The sequence below is a fragment of the Penicillium samsonianum genome (genome assembly GCF_028829775.1).
Source record: "Penicillium samsonianum strain IBT 33392 chromosome Unknown utg000007l_segment0_segment0, whole genome shotgun sequence".
Classification (NCBI taxonomy): domain Eukaryota; kingdom Fungi; phylum Ascomycota; class Eurotiomycetes; order Eurotiales; family Aspergillaceae; genus Penicillium; species Penicillium samsonianum.
The window spans coordinates 2,380,924-2,399,638 of NW_026643265.1; the positions used below are offsets into that span (position 1 = coordinate 2,380,924).

The 18,715-nt window shown below is 48.3% G+C and overlaps 8 protein-coding genes across 8 annotated transcripts; 4 read left to right on the forward strand and 4 right to left on the reverse strand.

Moving 5' to 3' along the window:
- Positions 1 to 91: 91 nt before the first annotated feature.
- N7471_011771 (uncharacterized protein) lies at positions 92 to 317 on the reverse strand (the record flags this gene model as incomplete). Its single annotated transcript, XM_057284490.1, has 2 exons — positions 92 to 196; positions 234 to 317. The coding sequence occupies 2 exons, from the start codon at positions 315 to 317 to the stop codon at positions 92 to 94; spliced, it is 189 nt and encodes a 62-aa protein (XP_057130756.1).
- Positions 318 to 483: 166 nt separating this feature from the next.
- On the forward strand, positions 484 to 1,365 carry N7471_011772 (WW domain binding protein 11; the record flags this gene model as incomplete). The annotated part of the gene is made up of 1 exon (XM_057284491.1): positions 484 to 1,365. One exon carries the CDS (start codon positions 484 to 486, stop codon positions 1,363 to 1,365), a length of 882 nt encoding a protein of 293 aa, XP_057130757.1.
- Positions 1,366 to 2,334: 969 nt separating this feature from the next.
- On the reverse strand, positions 2,335 to 4,657 carry nimA (serine/threonine protein kinase nimA; the record flags this gene model as incomplete). The annotated part of the gene is made up of 3 exons (XM_057284492.1): positions 2,335 to 4,422; positions 4,483 to 4,535; positions 4,606 to 4,657. The coding sequence occupies 3 exons, from the start codon at positions 4,655 to 4,657 to the stop codon at positions 2,335 to 2,337; spliced, it is 2,193 nt and encodes a 730-aa protein (XP_057130758.1).
- A 561-nt stretch (positions 4,658 to 5,218) lies between these two features.
- Positions 5,219 to 7,266, forward strand: N7471_011774 (ankyrin repeat and BTB/POZ domain protein; the record flags this gene model as incomplete). Its single annotated transcript, XM_057284493.1, has 3 exons — positions 5,219 to 5,452; positions 5,524 to 5,609; positions 5,667 to 7,266. The coding sequence occupies 3 exons, from the start codon at positions 5,219 to 5,221 to the stop codon at positions 7,264 to 7,266; spliced, it is 1,920 nt and encodes a 639-aa protein (XP_057130759.1).
- A 375-nt stretch (positions 7,267 to 7,641) lies between these two features.
- On the forward strand, positions 7,642 to 7,866 carry N7471_011775 (uncharacterized protein; the record flags this gene model as incomplete). The annotated part of the gene is made up of 1 exon (XM_057284494.1): positions 7,642 to 7,866. One exon carries the CDS (start codon positions 7,642 to 7,644, stop codon positions 7,864 to 7,866), a length of 225 nt encoding a protein of 74 aa, XP_057130760.1.
- A 49-nt stretch (positions 7,867 to 7,915) lies between these two features.
- On the reverse strand, positions 7,916 to 8,307 carry N7471_011776 (uncharacterized protein; the record flags this gene model as incomplete). Its single annotated transcript, XM_057284495.1, has 2 exons — positions 7,916 to 8,104; positions 8,197 to 8,307. 2 exons carry the CDS (start codon positions 8,305 to 8,307, stop codon positions 7,916 to 7,918), a joined length of 300 nt encoding a protein of 99 aa, XP_057130761.1.
- Positions 8,308 to 8,509: 202 nt separating this feature from the next.
- N7471_011777 (DNA repair ATPase SMC5) lies at positions 8,510 to 12,349 on the forward strand (the record flags this gene model as incomplete). The annotated part of the gene is made up of 6 exons (XM_057284496.1): positions 8,510 to 8,941; positions 9,002 to 9,913; positions 9,975 to 10,865; positions 10,921 to 10,993; positions 11,048 to 11,175; positions 11,225 to 12,349. The coding sequence occupies 6 exons, from the start codon at positions 8,510 to 8,512 to the stop codon at positions 12,347 to 12,349; spliced, it is 3,561 nt and encodes a 1,186-aa protein (XP_057130762.1).
- Positions 12,350 to 18,265: 5,916 nt separating this feature from the next.
- N7471_011778 (uncharacterized protein) lies at positions 18,266 to 18,490 on the reverse strand (the record flags this gene model as incomplete). Its single annotated transcript, XM_057284497.1, has 1 exon — positions 18,266 to 18,490. One exon carries the CDS (start codon positions 18,488 to 18,490, stop codon positions 18,266 to 18,268), a length of 225 nt encoding a protein of 74 aa, XP_057130763.1.
- Positions 18,491 to 18,715: the final 225 nt, after the last annotated feature.

The following is an 18,715-nucleotide window of genomic DNA, read 5'->3' on the forward strand; positions in this document are numbered from 1 at the left end:
TTCAACTTCTTTACCCAGGCACTACTATCTCAACCTTAGCTGCCTATATTGTGAGGCTGAAACCGGCGACTTTACTTAACACACCGCTTATTCATAGACTTTCTCGCATTCGGCCTGTGAGCGTCACCCAATCCCGATCCCGGACACCTGCAGTTTCGACCTGACGGCCTGACGCGATCGATCCAGTCGAGGCGACCTAACGCACGGATTACCTGTTATTCTGCGAGACAGACAAACTGGCTATCCTCATTGCGCGCCTTCTTTTCTAGTCTGCGCGCTGCATCCTTGTTTCCAACCATACCCTTCACGTGCGACATCGCCACAGAGCCCAGACGTTTGTGCCGGTACCTAATCTGCGATCTCTGAAATTGATTGGACAAGAACCCGTGGCATTTATTACCGGCTTGCGCAGCTAGCTTCCGCCATACCGATAATTACAGACCACCCACACACCAATCCCAACACCAACACCAACACGGCGTCATGGCCAAAGACAAAGAGCGCTCGGTCAATCCTGCGGCAGTGCAGCGGAAACAGGATAAACAAAAAGAGCTGAAGAAAGGCAAAGCAGAGGCACTAGCGCGCCGAAACGAGAAACTTGCGCGCCGCAACCCAGATCGCATTCAGCGCCAGATCAACAGCTTCAAAGAAGCTGAGGAATCAGGACAAAAACTACGACCGCGAGATAAGGAGCTCCTCGAAGCGCTGGAGAAGGATTTGCGGGGCGTTCTGAAGGCGCGTGAAGCTCTTGGCGACAAGGCACCCCGGTTCGATCACGGCAGCAGAGGAGGCCACCAGGGTGATGGTGCTAGACGGGGCGGTGGCGACGGCGTGCTTGGGAAGCGAAGGCGAGGCTCAGACGAAACACGAATGCCTCGTGATAGTGACAGCAGCGATACGGATGAGGACGTGCGAAAGATACCCATGCCGCGGGATACACCGCCACCAATCCCGCGCCAGCACCAGCGCAGACAGGGTGGAAATGTGCCTTCAGAACAGATCGTTGAGCGCAGTGGTCCTCACCCGCTGCCATCTCGTCCAACGGCGGTCCCAGTGGCCAGGACTGTTTACGAAGCGAAGCCTCAGATTCGGGACCTGCGACAAGAGGCAACCAAGAAGTTTGTTCCGGCTGCGGTCAGGATGAAACAGCAGTCAATCAAGGGACAGGGGAAGTTGTTGGAGCCAGAAGAGATGGACAAGCTTGAGAAAGCTGGGTATAATGCCGGCCCTGCTCCGGAAGCACAGGCCGGCGATTCGCCACAGGAGGATTGGATGTTGACGTTAGAAGAAGAGGAGCGGCGTTTGAACCAGGAGAGTAAGTCTGTTCAGATAGAAGAGGTCGAAGATGAGGAGGCGTGGGCTTAATATCTGACCTTTTGAATAAAATGTTTCATTAAATTTGATGTATCATGCTGCATATTTCAATCAGATGTGCATACTTGTGTTCCATGTATCCAGTAGTCCGAAAGAGTGGTGGACTGTACCGGTTATGCATCTTAGGGCTAACACTGCAGATGACTCGACTCACACCTCTAGGAAGTCAGCATAAACTTCTACAACCCAAGTAAAATTCTGGAATGCACGAAATATGTTTGCCTATGAAAAGGGGTATATACAACCAACATTCAAGCATTGCAGCACCAGAACTCCGAACATGTAACCCTGAAACACCAAAATGCAATGGGCACATAAAACATGACCGAGAAAAATTATCCAAACGAGGAGTAGGGCGAAGTACTCCCAAGTGGGAGGCACATCAAATATTAGTGCAATATAACCACAAAGCAATATGTTTGCAAAGGACGAGGATACGAGTAATAAATTAGACGTTCAGAGAAAGAGAAAGCAAAATACAAAATTCAACAGTCAATGCATGGCTAATGCAAATAAATGTACAAGAGAACTTCAATCATCTCCTTCTTTGAAGGAAAGGGGCGTGACGGCATAAACAACAAAAGAAAAGTAGTAAAGAGTCGAGTCGGGGAGGCAAGTGTGTAGCCAACGAAGGCAAAGAGCCATGGGCGAGCCATGGGCATGTGTATCAAACTCCGTGTCTTGCATGTGGCAAGGATGCTCCGAAAACATTAGGGCCAACTCCATGACATAATGGGAAAGTATGCGCAAGAAGCGAAGTGCGAAACCCGAAAACGGTGGGCAACAAGGGGAACTGAGGGTTTCCAAAGAAACCAAATCATCGAAATCCAAATCCAGAAAAAAAAATACCTCCAATCCAAAACAAACTCCAATCACACCAAGGCGCCACAAGAAAACCGAAATCAAAACCAAACCGAAAGAAGAAAGTAAATGCAAAGGAAATTTGATCTGAGTGAAAGACTACCGCAGGTTGCGGATAACCTTCTTGCCACGGGCAAGGAAGGGACTGGGCATCTCATCCAGTTCAGGGTTCCAGATAGCAGGAGCATCACGTTCAGAGCATTTCACGCTCATGGTGGGACCGCCAGCGCGCGAGTCACTGGCACAACGCTTGACTTCATCCATCGGACGGCCTCCAGCTCTCGCCTGTGCGAGTTCGACCAGAGTGCGGCCACCCATGTTGCGTTGCATAACAGCCTTGAACATCTCTTCGCCGCCACCCCCATTCTTAGCAGGAGGTGGTTGCTGCTTCGAGGCACTCTTGCGAGTTGGTGAAGTGCCCGCATCGGCAGCAAGGTTGGCAGATGATGGGATCTTAGTTAGACGGCGGTGGGGAGATCTGGCTCTGCTCTCACTTGCACTGCGCTCTTCAGACTGGGAAGCAGATGCACTCGTCGATTGAGGAAGCCGAGTACCGCCGGAAGGGAACAGAGAAGGTTGGGTGCTAAGTTTCTGCATGAGAGCCGCGGTGTTCTGGCGAAGTAGAGGTCGTCGAGGCGCCTTCAATGGGTCGGGCTTCACCTTGGGTCGAGTTGGTGAGGGCAAGTCGGGGGTGTCGTCCTCGTCATCAGAGTAGGCCAGGGTGGGCTCCCACTTAGCCTTGTTCCGCTCGGCCTCTGCAAAAATGTTGCGAGCGCCTCCTTGGGCGGAAGTGCGGCGAGGGGATAGGGAAAGCGAAGCGATTGAAATAGGAGACGGCTCGGCCATTTGAACATCCACCGGTGAATCGACAACGGTCTTGGACCGACAAAATGGCGTTCTTGTCTCTTTCTTGGGCTGCTTTCGGGCATTTGATGGAGGAGAGCCAAGAGACAGCTGGCTGATGTCGGCGCTTGATGAGGGGGTATTATCGCTGTCGTCTGTCATGTTGGCAGAAGACCGAGAAGATCGCCAACCTTGATTGCTGGATCGAGAGGACCCAGAGCCGTGAGTACTCGTGCGAAATACATCATCTCGGGAGGTATTGCTATTGGAAGTGTTGTGCTTGTACTTCTTCACCTCAATGGCAACCCTTTCTTGCACTTCAGACTCAAATCGCTTGCGGAGACGGTCGAGTTCACTTTGCACCTGGCGATCAATTTCCAAGCGTGCTTTGACCTCCCACTCTCGTCGAACGGTGTTTTCAATTTCGGCCTTGATATGTTGCTTTTCGGATTCTCTCTTGGCAAGGTTCTGTTCCATTTCGCGGACTTTATGGACAGCAACCTCCTCACGTCGGCGCAGGGTCTTTCCGAGATCCACAACCTCTTTTTCCTTGCGCATTAAACGAATGATAGGAAGATGAATCAGAGCAGAAGTATCAGGGCGGTGATCGGGATTGACCCGCAGACAGCTTCCAATGACGTTCTTGAGCTCTGGTGAATAGTAATCAGGCAAGGGGGCGAACTTTCCCTCGCGAATTTTTTGAACTAGTTGGATGTGGGTGCGAGCATTGAAAGGGGGCTCTTTCTGGCAGAGCTCATACATGATGCAGCCAACCGCCCAAATGTCGGAGCGCAGTGTGTATTTTTCAGCCGCACAGATTTCTGGTGACATGTAGAAAGGCGTGCCAACATAAGTTGATGCGAAGTCGTGGGATTGCATTTGCTTGGACAAGCCGAAATCGCCCAGCTTGACTGTGTTGTCGCTACCGAGGAAGATGTTCTCCGGCTTCAGGTCGCGATGCAAGATAGTGACTTGCCCCTGTTTGCCCTTCAGACCAGATGGCTTGGGAGCCGGGCCCAGAATGTTTGATCCGACCTCGGCGGGATCGGATCCGTAGTGACACCGGAACAAAGCAGTGACAAGCTGGGAGAGAATGCGCCAGACAAACTCCTCTTCGGCGTATTTATTGGCCTTCTTCAAGTTCTTGATGACCATGCCTAGATCTCCGCCGCCACAGTATTCCATGTACAGGTACAGGTCCTGGCTGGCCTTCAGATGTTCTCGGTGGTAGTATGCGACGATGTTTGGGTGACGAAGGGAACTCAAAATGTTGAACTCGGCAGTGAGTTGTTCGCGTTCCTTTTGTGACATTTTGATGTAGTTGATTTCCTTGCGGCATAGAATCTATAGGAGCAGGTTGAGGTTAGTCCCGGTTGCAAGATGCCAACAATGCACTACACTTACGAATCCATCTGACTTCCGCTTGACTTTGCGAATGATCCCGAAGGAACCGCAACCTGAATGAATACATAAGATTAGTTTTGAACATATAGAATATAAATTGGGTCACAAAAAGGCAAAACATACCAATTTTGTCCAAAATCTCATACTTATCGGCCTCAGCCAAAGCAATCGCCATGGCTATAGATTGCTGTAGAGTTTAGGACAATAAGGTGAAGACGAAACAGAAGAATGAAAGTCAATGATGCATGAACGGTGTGAGACAAGATCCTGTGTTAGTAAAAAAAAGAGTCGAACTGCAGAATTGAAGATTTGAGGAAGAGTCAAGGCAATATGAATTGGAGCTTTGAAGATGGGTGTTTTGGGGGATCGTTGCTATGCAACGCTGGTTATGGCGCTTTCCCCAACCTAGCAGGCGGTGGAGGAGGTCGATCAAACGGTCCAAAGGAGGCAAAAACACGAATGACGTTTGTTCAATTACAATCATTATAGTTACATATGTATCGAGTGGGAAGTAGTATGTACACTTGAATATATATATATCCATACTTCAACCATCCCAATACCTTGACATCACTGTATTCACTCTCCTAAATATCTATACAATATAGAAGATCCCCTTAATTTCAGACTTTACAGGTATATTGTCACGTGCTTCTTATCGATAAGGCTGTTTCCGCCCCGCCGTTGCCGTTTGCCCTCATCCCACTTCGACTTGTTGTGCCTGGCAACCTGCATGATGGATGAGCCAACTGTGCTGCGGAAGGACCAGCTGGCGATCAGCTTAGCCAATGAGAAGAACTTGATTAAGGAGGGCACCATTAAGGATGATAATCCTTTAGATCTCAGTGAGCCATTCCGTGAACTATGCAGCGCATGTCGTCGGGGCGATCTGAAAGTCTGTCAGGAGAAAATCACCGAGGGCGTCAATGTTAATGCTCGTGATCCCTATGATTACACGCCATTGATCCTGGTGAGTGCAATATATTGATAAACCTACCGTGCCAATCCCGCGTACCACATAATAACCAATGAACCTGGTAGGCGAGTCTTTGTGGCCATTATGAAGCTGTGCAACTTCTTCTCGAGTCTGGTGCACTTTGCGAGCGAGACACGTTTCAGGGCGAAAGGTAAATAGCAATTGGTTCTCTATAGAGTGGCTAGAATTAACAATGGTGGTTCTATAGATGTCTCTATAATGCCCTAAACGACCGGATACGAAACCTCCTTCTGGAATATGATTATTCCAAGTCCACGGACCCCCTCCAGCCCCTAGCCGCGCATATAACTTCGATTCTCACCCGTGAGTCTCCATTAACAGCAGATATTGTTGTGACTGCATCCAACGAATCGCTTCACCTCCACAAATTCATCCTCGCGGCACGTTCTCCATATTTCTATGGTAAACTAGCCGTGGCACCGGAATCTGCATCATGGAATCTCCCCAGCACCATTCCTCCGGAGGCATTCGGTGCCGCTATCAAATACCTGTACTTTGGAGAAGCCCCTAGGGACTTGAGAAATACACCAGGGTCAGGCTTCACGGAGTCCGAGACTTTTGCAGGGGTGGATAGAATCTCCAAGTACTTGGAGATCCCTAGTCTTCTAGACAGCATCCTTGATAGCGGAGACAGGAGACGTGCTAGACAAAGAAGAACCGACGATATTTCCAAGGGCCGAGATCAAATGGAACAATGGTTCCAGGAGAATATTCTGGGGAACAAGCTCGAGGTGGAGACTTCGAAAGTGAACGAAGTGAAGTGGGATCGAAGCAATGCAATCTTTGCTGATGTTCTTCTGAGGGCGGATGAACTTCCCGAAGAAGAGGAGGAAGCGGACATTGACACACCAGTCGTCAGCAATGGCACATCCAGTTCGATTCCCATTGGTCCTAACTCTACCGCGAATGAGAAGACTCTCGAGGCGCCGAAATCAATCATCTTCCCATGCCATCGAGCAATGCTCTTGCGGTCTGAGTTTTTCCAGGCAATGTTCACATCCACTTTTCGCGAAGCTTACCTCAATGAAAACCTGACGATCATCGATGTCAACTGTTCGCCCGAGGTCTTGGAAATTATTCTTACATTCTTATACACCGAAAGAGCCGATTTCCCCTTAGAAATCGCTGTCGATGTCCTATTCGCGGCAGATATGCTCTTCATTGAGAAGCTGAAGACGAAAGCTGCTGTGGTCATCAGCACCCTCGGCAGTGCTGGAATGTCCCAGGCTGAGGCTGCGAAAACTCGAGGAACGGCGGACGAAGATGACATTGACATTTACTCAATCGTTCGAGCTGCGTGGTTGACGCGCGTTCAACGATTGGAAGAATTCGCTGCTCGATATCTCGCATATCGACTGGAAGCACATATAGATAGCCCAGAATTTGCGGAGTTGATCCAGGAATCAGCATCTCGTATCAAGGCGAGACAGGAAACTGATACCATTGAAATGCTGGATGACATCCGGTTCTATCTTGGAGAGCGGTTTAGATTGAGATTCGATGAGGCTGGTCTGGATGAGATGATGGAAGAAAAAGAATTACTGGAAGATCTAGATGAAGACGAGCAGCTGGATGACGTTATAAATCTTACAGAAGGTGTCCGGACTCTGGATGTTTCCAAGGAGGCTATCCCCAGTCAAGGCCAGCAGCCGCAAGTGCATGCCCCGGTGATTCGAACTCTGGACGGCGCGGTCGTCGAGGATGAATTCTCGGAAGATGCGATGAACTATGAGATCTTGCTCGAGAAGCTTGATAATTTGCTGGAGCGGCTCAATCTCGAGGCTTAGGCATTTGAGATTTCACCACTGGCTTCCAAATGAGTCGACCAACAGCGTCCTCTGCTTTCATCAGGCTGTTCAAGTGGCTTCTGGGCTGATTGATTTATCCGGGGACCCTGGATTGGAGACCAAGGCTACAGTCCCTGGGAGATAAATGGTGCGCCTGTGATGAACTTCAATATATATTCAACCCTCTGCCCTCTGGTGGAACTTTATGGTGACACTCATTATATACTCCGGGCAGGAGGGAAAAACAGATATTTTTTGTCTATAAACAAAAGAAGTAGTATCTGATTTGAATAGCACCTCAAGTTATGTACACGAAAACACTGATACATATTGCCCAGTGACAAGCAGTCAAATTCATTAATAGAAGCAAGTCCAATGTTTCCAGACTTCGCAGGCCATGGTTGGATTGCGTGGATGCGGGACTCGAAGATCACCTTCAAGTGCAACTGGTCTGGTAGCAAGTTTGTTGCACGGCTAATGGGTGTTAAAACCGTGTTGGAACTAGTCGATAGCCGCCACCTTGTATTTGAACCGAAGGTGGTGCGCGGTCCTTCGGAGTATCAAAGCGCGCGGTTGCATCGTGGGTTGGGTTCGCATTGAACGGTAGTTGTGAATCCGTTACCTCCGTTAGGCAAATATTTCGTAGCGCTCATCGACCTCCATTCGGTTGATCTTGATCATTACCACCGACGCCTTTCTGCTGCTTCTCTAGCATCCTCGCATCCAAGTCTCGTATCTGGTTCTCGATTATGCCTCTTCGAGCGATCAAGTTGGAGCGCATACCCTGGAGGGCTTTGGTTTGCTCATTAAAAGTCGATTCTTGCCGCTGCTTTGCTGTCTACATTGCATAAAGTGTTAAACGTGAAATGAGATTCAATGGCATGATTGCAGATAAACGGATAATTTCGGTCTAGATGGATTCGGTCATACCTCAGCAATTTCTTGATTTGTCTTAAGACCAGCTCCATAAAGAGTACCTGTGATAGTGATAGAGACGACCGCAGTAGTTAAGATCAACCGCTTGATATTCGGAGGAGGCATGGTGAGTGCTATAGAAAGTCGAAGCTGTTTGATCGCAACTAATTGGCCATTTCGAGGCTCTCACCGCCTACCCAAACTAGACTTTCTATTGATCGCGAACGCGTTCCCCTCGCGTCACTTGAACAAAGAAAGGCCGGACAAAGCGAATTTCACAGACAGCCCATGAGGCTCCCTCTACATCTACTCGAGGGTTCCGACCAGTATGGCGCCACCCGGTATTCCTCGTCGTCGACCTCACAGCGAGGATGAAGAAGGAGAAGGCCTTCCGTTTACTCCCCCAGCCCAACCCTCGAACCACAAACGCCCCCGCTTGAACCCCGCTGAAAGCGATGACGGATCGGAGCCTGGAGACGAGAGCGAAGGCGGAGGCGAAGAAGAGAGCGATAGGGATAGCGCTGGATCTGAAACACCAGAGGCAGTTTCTCAGGCCCCGCGTGCGATAGCCCACGATGGCCTTGGCCCCGGTGGCTATAAGCCAGGCGCAATCGTGCGGATCAAGGTGACAAACTTCGTGACCTACACGTCAGCAGTGTTCTATCCTGGACCAAAGCTTAACATGGTCATTGGTCCAAATGGAACGGGCAAAAGCACCCTGGTCTGTGCCATCTGCTTAGGCCTGGGATGGGGACCTCAGGTATGACTCGGACTACAATACTGCACTGCCTCCCCATACTGACACTCACATGATCTCTAGCATCTTGGACGCGCCAAAGACCTGGGCGAGTTTGTGAAGCATGGGGCCCGAGAGGCTATGATTGAGATTGAACTATGCGGACCGCCCAAGAGGGGTAACAATCCTGTCATCCAACGAACCATCAAGCGCGATGGCAATAAGAGCTCATTTACACTCGACGGAGCCCCCGCTTCTAAGAACGATGTGTTGAAACTGGCCCAGTCGTTCGCCATCCAGGTAGACAATCTCTGCCAGTTCCTTCCTCAGGATAAAGTCGCTGAGTTTGCTGCACTTACACCGATTGAACTTCTTCATTCCACGCAAAGAGCAGCAGCTGGCCCGGAAATGACCCAGTGGCATGATGCCTTGAAAACACTAAGAGACGAGCAGAAGAAACTTGAGGTAAACAACAAAGACGACAAGGAATTGTTAGAAAATTTGGAGAATCGCCAAGAGATGCAAAGAGCCGATGTCGAAAGAATGCGCCAGAGAGCCGTGATCAAGCGAAAAATCGAAATCCTTGAGCGTTGCCGTCCAATTGTGGAGTACAAGGAACACCACAATGCTGTTGAGGCCCTGAAGGTTACCAAAGCTCAAGTTGAGCGTGAATACCATCGAATCCAAGCAGAAAACGAGCCTATTTTGCGTGCAGTCAACGCCAAAGAAGCCTATATCGCGCAATTGAACGGCGTAAAAGATGTCCGAAAGGATTCTGTTGACGAAGCATCCAGGGCCACCACTGAACGCGGCCAAAAAATTGAAGAATTTGAAAGTAGGATCAAGGATCTGAACGATCGGATTGAGGCCGAAAAGAAGAGTGGTCAAAGGCACAAGTCCGAAGGAGCATCGGCTCAGCAAGCTATCAACAGACTTCGACGCCAACAAGAAGAGGAGGCCGTGGAGTTTGACCCAGAATTTTACAACGAGACCTTGGTAAGAAACCCTATGTTCTCCATCATTTGAACCAAGCATACTCATCACATCACAATATCAGAGAGTGAAACGGCACGAAAAACGCGACCTTGAGATAAAGGCCAGAGAAATCCAAGACAAGAGGCAGCCCCTTCAGGAGCAGCAACAGCAAGTGCAAAGGAATATCCAGCAGGCCGAACACCAGCTGAGCAGCTTAGACTCAGCCTCGGGCCAACAAGAACTCAAGTTGCAGAAAGCATCTTACGATACGCTGAAAGCCTATAGATGGCTTCTTGAGAACCAAAGCAAGTTTGAAAAGGAAGTCTTCGGCCCTCCAATCGTTACATGCTCAATCACCGACCCCAAATTTGCCGATGCTGTCGAGTCTTTATTCCAGAAGACAGACTTCACATCGTTCACCGTGCAGACCAGGAATGATTTCCGCACCTTGCAACTTGCGATTAACCAAACCTTGGGACTCCATGATATTAGCATCCGCACCTGCTCGCTGTCATTGGATACTATGAGGGCTCCAATGTCTAATGATCAACTTGCCCAATTAGGATTTGATGGTTGGGCAAGGGATTTTCTGGTCGGGCCCGATCCCGTCATTGCCATGCTGTGCAGTGAGAAGAACCTGCACTCGACTCCTATCGGACTGCATGAAATCTCAAATGAAGTGTTTACCCGTTTGGAGGAGGGTTTGATGAGCTCCTGGGTATCTGGGAAAAGAAGCTATCAAGTGACTCGGCGTAGAGAGTATGGACCCGGTGCCACATCAACCCGGGTTCGAGAGATCAAGCCTGCTCAGGTGTGGACCCAACAGCCTGTTGATGTTTCCCTTAAACGTGAACACCAAGAGAACATAACGTTATGGAATGAACAGCTGCAGGACATCAAGGAGAAGCTTGAGTCTGAGAGGGCTGCCGTGCTAAAGATACGCGAAGAACACGAGCAGGTCGAGCGAGAAATGGTATTTTGCACAGTTCTCTTCCTTTCGTCACACCTCATACTAACTTGTACTGCAGAAAGAGATTGAGAAAGAAAAGAGCGCAAAACAGACAGCTCACACTCAGTACCGAGCAATCCCTGAGAAGATCTGTATGTTCTATTTCTTGTTCTTCTGCCATCTGGCACTTGTCTAACAACTTGCAGCTCAACAAGAGGCCAAACTCCAAAACATATCATCGATGTTTGATGGGGTACGGGAGAGAGTTCGTGAAATTCGCAATCAGCAAGACGAATTTGCAATTCAAAAGGCTGAGGCCGCTGTCGAATATGCCGTAAGTTCATCACTGACATGTCTGTCTACTTTTATCTGACGCAATGCAGGATGCTGTCGAACTGTTCCGCCAAGCTCACGAGGAGCTCATGAAAGTCGAGGTCCTATTCTTGGAGGCAACTTCCGATCTTCAGACCCTGCGGCACCGCAACATTGATAGTACGAAGTTACTAGAAGCAAAGAGACGAGAGGCGCAGGAAGCTACAGTTAAATTGAGGGAATCCAAAGTGAAAGCCAGAGCAGTTTTGCAAAAAGCTCAGCGAATCAGCCGAGAACTACACGACCAACCCGACGCGCAAGCTCTACTTGAAGAACTCAACGATCATGACATGGATAAGCTCGATGCCGACATTGACTCTGAAAAGGCCCGACTGGAACTCACCCATGGTGGTAGTAGCCACATGATCAAGGAGTTCGAAGACCGTGAAAAGTCCATTGAGAAGTTGCGCTCCAAACTCGCCGATTTCCTAAACAAGCTTACGGAACTTGGCAACGCCATCACGGACATCCGCAAGGACTGGGAGCCCAAGTTGGAAGCGCTCATCGAGAAGATCAGCGATGCCTTCTCGGATTCTTTCCGCCGCATCGGATGTGCTGGCCAGGTCACCTTGGGCAAAGCAGAAGCTGAAGCTGGACCCAATGGCGAGCCTGGTGCTAGCGAATTTAGGGATTGGTCGATCGTGATTCACGTCCAGTTCCGCGAGGGCGCGGGGCTGTCGGTCTTGGATTCACATCGCCAGTCTGGTGGTGAGCGAGCCGTGAGTACCATCTTCTATCTCATGGCGCTCCAGTCGCTCTCGGCCTCACCCTTCCGCGTTGTGGATGAGATCAATCAAGGTATGGATCCGCGAAACGAGCGCATGGTTCACGGACGCCTGGTAGACATTGCCTGTGCCTCGGGCGAGACCGAGGAAACCGACGAGAATGGCAACCCCATCGGCGGCGGTGGAGGCGGCCAGTACTTCCTCATTACACCGAAGCTGCTTGAACAACTGTCTTACAAGCCGGGTATGCGGGTGCTTTGCATCTACAGTGGAGAGCATATGCCCGAAGATTATGACAAGACCAACTTCAAGAAGGCAATTACGAGCATGAGGGCGGTGGCCGCCAGCGCGATCACCAGTGGCCCATCTGAAACCATGCAGAGTAGTAGTCAAGTGGACGTCTATGCTTAACGAAGTTCTCGCGGGTTAGTTCTCGGTTTGCGATACCCAATTTACCAATTTATTAGTTTACCCCATTTCCCCCATTTAGCCAATCCTCCGGTCGAACCCCGGGAAGGCTCTACTTTGTAAGTAGATTTCTGATTTCAGAGTAAAAGGAGGATATGTATGTAGTCATAAGCAATAGACTTTGTTTTACTCTGTATATGAACGTATTGTATATTCCTGACTCGAATAAACATCAGAAGATATGAAGATCAGGCTAAAAGATGGGAACACAGACGTGGGTCAAGCACTCGCACAGACACGGAGTGGCCGATCATGCATATGGGGCCAAAAGGGAGCCGCAGTGAATTTGCCAAGGTCAAAGGGGTCAAAGTGGTCAAAAAGAGGTCAAAGACAACCGTTTACGCTTTTCTCTTGGCTTTTAGCGTTCTCTTTCTTGGCCCCGGGGCTGCCTAGAAAGTTCGATGAAAAGGATTCTCATCCATGCTCGGATCGGACGATTCGACCGAAAAAGAAATAGATCGCTCTTTCACTCAAACAAAAAAGAAACAAAAAAGGAAACAAAAAGGAAAAAGAAAAGAAAAAAGAAAAGAAAACCCCGTAAAGAAAAAATAGCTCGGATCGACATTTCGGTCGATCACCGGAGGATTGCACGCCAATGACCAGTCGGCATTAACATCATTTCGCTAAGATCAACTCTAATATCCTCCTTTGTCTCTTTTGATTTGAACGGTCTGACTCTCTGTCTCATCTCTAGCCCATCCCCTATCGAGATGGCCATGCATATACTGCACGGGGCTGATCGACGCTGCTTTTTGGTCCATTGGCTCGATATTCTACGATGCAATGCAATGCAAAGATGCTCTTGTCATATGTGTGTATGTCTTACGGGGGAGATGTGTATTATCTTACCTCTCTCTCTGTTTTTCTTTTCTTTTTCTTTTACCCACTTGGTCACTTGTCATTTCACCGATTCACCAAATTGGCTTACTAAACTCTTATTTCCACCTGCGCTTTCCAACGTTGAAAGGTTGGTAAGCCCTATGTAATGCGTCACTTGTCTTCTTGCCTACACGATACATCATGTTTCAATACGAAGCCAGGTGATGCATCGTAGCGCTTGGGGAGTCATGCACGGCCCCCAGACTCAGATCAACGCATTGGTCACTCTGCTGCTTGATCCTTTTCAACGGCCCCCAATAACGTGGCTTAAGGTCTCACTACTCCATCAAGGTCAAAGACAAAGAAAAAACGTAAATCAAATATCGCATATATTGTGAAGTGCCACGACAGCGAGATTTCAGATCGTAGCATCGCAGGGTCACACAATCTCGGCCACACCCGGTATATTCAGATCTGGACGGCCTGGTGACTTGTATGTTTGTATATCATTGCAGACTGCCTATGCAGCCTGGACATATTATTGAGAACATGTACCTTGTACCTTGTACCTTGTAGCTAACTAACTAATTAGTTACAAAACTATAACTAATAGAGAAAATGTACAATGCAAGCCCTTTCCACTTGTACTTGTCTTACTTGAGCAAGGCTCCGATCCTCATGGAATGCGGCGCAGGATAGCCAATACCATAAAGACGGGACCCCAAGCCGGACCTATATCCAATAATATATGCTACCCAAATGCATATGTAGACCCAACGGATCATGGTGTGGCGAGGTGAACTAGTACAAGGATGTACGTATAACCGCCAACAGGCCCCAGACCCCCCCCCCAAAGAGTAATAGGCTGGAATGCAACGGTAGTATGATCTACCATTCTAGTCACTAAAAGCCCTCTCTACCAATCCAATGGCGTACGGGGTAATGCTTTCATAATAATGAGCTCAACACATACACCCCTTTCCTACCCAATCCCCGCACAAGGGAAGAAACAATTGCCGGCATGAAACAACAGGACCGTGAGAATCACACGGTCGATCACCCAGGATCTACCATTAGCGTCCACACCACTACAACGTACGTTCCACGTTGTACAAGGTTCACACTGAAATTGCCTCTCCGACAGGGATGATTTGGGGATTGCCTTCTACGCGACCGAATTAGTAACGGAGCCCCGGTTGTATGAACTATTGTGCAGTCGAAACTTTATATATATGTACACTGCAAATGTAAATGTAGACAATCAAGGACAGGACTGAGCGCTGAACTTCCTATTGGCAATGACATTGCAGTGGGATTGCATCCCAGTAAGCGATCAATGCGATGGGCATTGATTTCGTATGTACCTGTCACTATCAGCATGTGCCTGGGATGTGGGAGGCTGGGTATGATCAGACCCTTGCCCACCCTCCCCGCTCCCCCGGTGTGTATGAAGTGCGGAATATGTCCGAAGTAGTTGCTTGCATACTTGCATACGTAGTGTGTTCAATGTGTGGTTGGTAATGTGTAGGCAATCGGTGAGTGGATTCCGAGTAATCAGATAATCCTGAATCATCGGGTTGGAATGATGTCTCAACGGTTGCGACAATGAATCCTTCCGAACAAAGACCCGAAACCAAACCCGAAGGATCAGAGCGGAAAATAGAAAGCTAAATGAAAGGAAGAGGTGGACGTATGATGCCCGAATAGGCAGGAACTTAATCAAAGTAATCAAAAACTAAACTTTATTCTTTTTGCTTCAGAGTCGACGGAGCATGCCTATGGAGTATGTACTCCGTCAATCTATGTGCGGAGTATGTTATTCAATATTGGTGAGTACCGAGGCAACAGTCAATGTCTTCAAGTTAATGAAACCGACTATCAAGGACTATCAGACCATTCCGTAGACTATGCGCGGGTGTATGGCTTCATTCGGATATGGCTGATGAGTTTAGCGCAGGGAGGTTTCTCGGGTGTTTCATAGCTCCAGTGGAACGAACGGAGTGCAGATCGCAGATATCCAGATACAACATACATACGACCGTAGCAGACTCATCGGGGGGTCAAAGTGGTCCAGATCTACCAATGCGCTGAGAACGGGTGTGAAAGGGGGCATAAACAGGATCTACGATGATGACGCTAGGTCCCATATCACCTCCCTAAAATAGCCATCAAGCGCATGGGAACAGCTCCATTGCTCCATGTTCTCCGGTTTTTTTTTTTTTTCCGAAGCAAAATTATGGAGCCAACGACATGGTCAGTTCGCAGGTCTGGAACTGGAATAAAACAGAGAAGTGTATGTAACTCGATGCTAGGGGCCCCACGGCCGATCTTACACGGGGGTTATACCGAGGCGGGAAATCGTACCCCCGGTAAGATGCCGGTAAGCTCTCTAATTTTGTGATCGCCCGTGGACGAACAGGTCGTTGTTTCACACAGTTAAGACATCCCAGGTTCCAACCGTCTCTCTCGCCTAACACCCTTTCTGGCCATACTCCGTACAACGTACACCTAGCTGGGACTAGTATGCCTCGGTAGGATTGTACCGTAGCCCTGATTTCTTATTAAGTGTTTCTCCCGGGCCCGACTCCGTGGAAGGGACAGCCCCCTTTTGCTAGATCTGTCTCTTTTGAGACGGTCAAACATGTACTCCGTATATTGTAGGTGATCGCTGTCGATCATCCCTCGTTTGGCGTTCCGTTATACAAAGCAGGTAATTAAGGGTCTTTGTTTTTGCTTTTTAGCATTGACATTCTATTATTACTTTTTCCCCCCTGATTTTCAGTGTTGGGTCAGGTGCTATACGGCAGATACGCTTATGACAATCTACAACATACGGTGTAGAAATGAATGCCTTCTCCCTTTTTTGGGGGCTGGAAAAGGATCAAATATTGTTACGATATCGGATCCTGAAGGAATAATCCATACTTCGTCTAATCAAATACATCCCACAGCAGCAATATTACTCCGTAGTGTGGAAAGCAAAGGGACCAAACAATCAAGTTCATGGCGAATTGATCAAGACATCATCAGATCAGGTATCTAATCTAAATCTAGATCCCAACCAATATTCCGATAACATGGTACGTAGCACTCCGTACGTTGTATAAGAACCAGGGGCCAAATACGAGTCAATGCATAACAATATCGACATTACGTGGAGGACTGCATCGGAGACACTCCCTAAACGGTCGTCGCTTAGCGATGGCGGGCGATCATGGGGTGAGTCAGCTGGAGCTATGGCCATCGGTTATGTCTCCCCCTGAAGTTGGATCTTCGTTGATCCACCGATCATTTCCAAATAGGAAGGAGGTTATGTAGTTGGTAGGATTGTAGATATCGTACGGAGTATTCAGTATGGAGTAGATTTATATATATCCAATTATTGCAGATGAATCTGTAAATTGTCTACCTGGGAATGAGTATGGAAGTGAAAAGCGTCATTCGACACGTTCGTATTACTCGAAATTCAATATTCAATAATCAAATACCTGCATAAATAGAATGTAATATGTACACTACTGCAGTCTTCGTCGCGGGAAGATCCCATGCGGATATCCTAGTGATCGGACGCAGACAGGTGCATCGGATGGAATGCCAGATTAGGGCTTGTTGCCACGTGAAAAGGAGAAAAAAAAAGAAAAAGGTGCATAAAGTATGCGTGGCACTTGCATTGCCAGGCGCGTCCGGCGTCCAATAGAAGCACCTTCCCAAGTAGTACAAGCGTAAGATCGGATCTACCAATCCCCGATCGGCGTGTAACAAGCAAACAATCTTGGCGGGTTAGAGATTTGCAGTGGTTCCGGCATACACGGGGATTCGGGTAATTTACGGATTACAAATTTGGAATATATGGCGCGCGAACCTTCCAAGGTTGGAAAAAACATTGAAATCACTTTAACTTTTGGAACTCTGTCAAGGTTGACGCTTGGGCGATTTAATTTTAATTATAGTTTGTGATTTCCCTTCATGAAACACAACACGATGTGATATGTGATACAGCAGACACAATGCGCATGGATATGCAAGTGCCATGTGTCAATCTTTTTGCAAGGCAACCAGTACTCCGTAATGTGCATCGTATTGAAAGTATATATTGTAGAGGGTATATTGTATAGAATATGTTATATCTGCGAAGATCCAGGTTTCTCGCGTGGCTGGACATGTTCAGCCCCACTGATTTGCGACCATTGACTCGACCAGGACAAGCCTGTGTGTCCGGGAAGAAAGGGGTGAGACAGTCGCGTGGCATGGGCCCAGTGCCCCGGGATCAAGAAACGATCAGCGATCACGGCTGAATCCGCTACCTACCCGGGTCTATGACCTAAAGAGGATAGCTCAATCACCCTCAAGATAATGTTCCTCGGTCAGATTGACCAGACTATTGATTGTTAACTGGCAAAATAGAATGTCTACGTGGCCTAGGGATTAATATAGTAGAATATAGTACTCCGTAGAGTGGAATGTATTGGAAAAAAATAACCCTTGGTTTAGCATTCGAATTAAAAAAACTAAACGTAAACGCAAACCGTAAAATCGCTCCCATGGGACTTGAGCGGATCACACTTTTTCCCGGTTTCATAACGAAAAAGCAAAAAGCAAAAATAGGCTTCCAAGCGTGAAGCTTCTCAGAATGAAGATCTCTAAAAGTGTATTTCCTATACGAAATATGGCACTGCTCACAAGTATGACTTACATGACTTTGTGATGAGGTGAATATGAAAGGTCAAATATCCATTTACCTGAGCCGAACCAAGGAAGGCCCAATCAATGCCCGCGGAATACAAAGACCGGCACCAGTCTCAGTTGAGAATAGGCGATCCGTACTCCGTATCAAGTGCCGACAAGGGGGTTGATCATCCGTAGACCCGGGACGATCCTGACGCTCGAGCCATTTTTGAATAGTAATCAATAAATCGATTAGGTACGTTGCTGTATAGGGGGGTTGTCGGGCGAGATAATGAGCGAAGAAGTAAGGACGGATTAAAATGAACATACGGATCTATATCCTATTGCCGTCTACTTTATTTTGTACAGTCCATTCTATAATGGATATTCATTACCTCCGTCACCGGCGATCTCTCGTAAAGGGCTAAATAGTGGAGCTCGCTTCCACGAGGTCGGGACGAATCCACCGCCAACGGCCAATCCCCAATCGCGCCTGTGCAGAAACCGTGCACGGCCGGAATTTGTCACAGGTAACATGGTAATAGGAGTAATGTTCCAGAACGCCGATCGTGTCAGTAACTCGTTTTCGCTGGTAGCCATAGTCCAGTTCCACGGCTTTGAGGAATGATCTTCAGGAGCATGGTTTTCGATCGACTCTAGGCCTTGTCACCTTCTTAACTTAGTATTAGGATGGGTTCTTCAATTGCCGATGCGATCTTTCCTTTTCTCCATTCTCAAACTAGATCCACGATTGGACTGAGACTAGAGAGTGCATCGTAGATTAACAGGATATTGTATACGTATCATGCACTAGAGTGGGAGGGA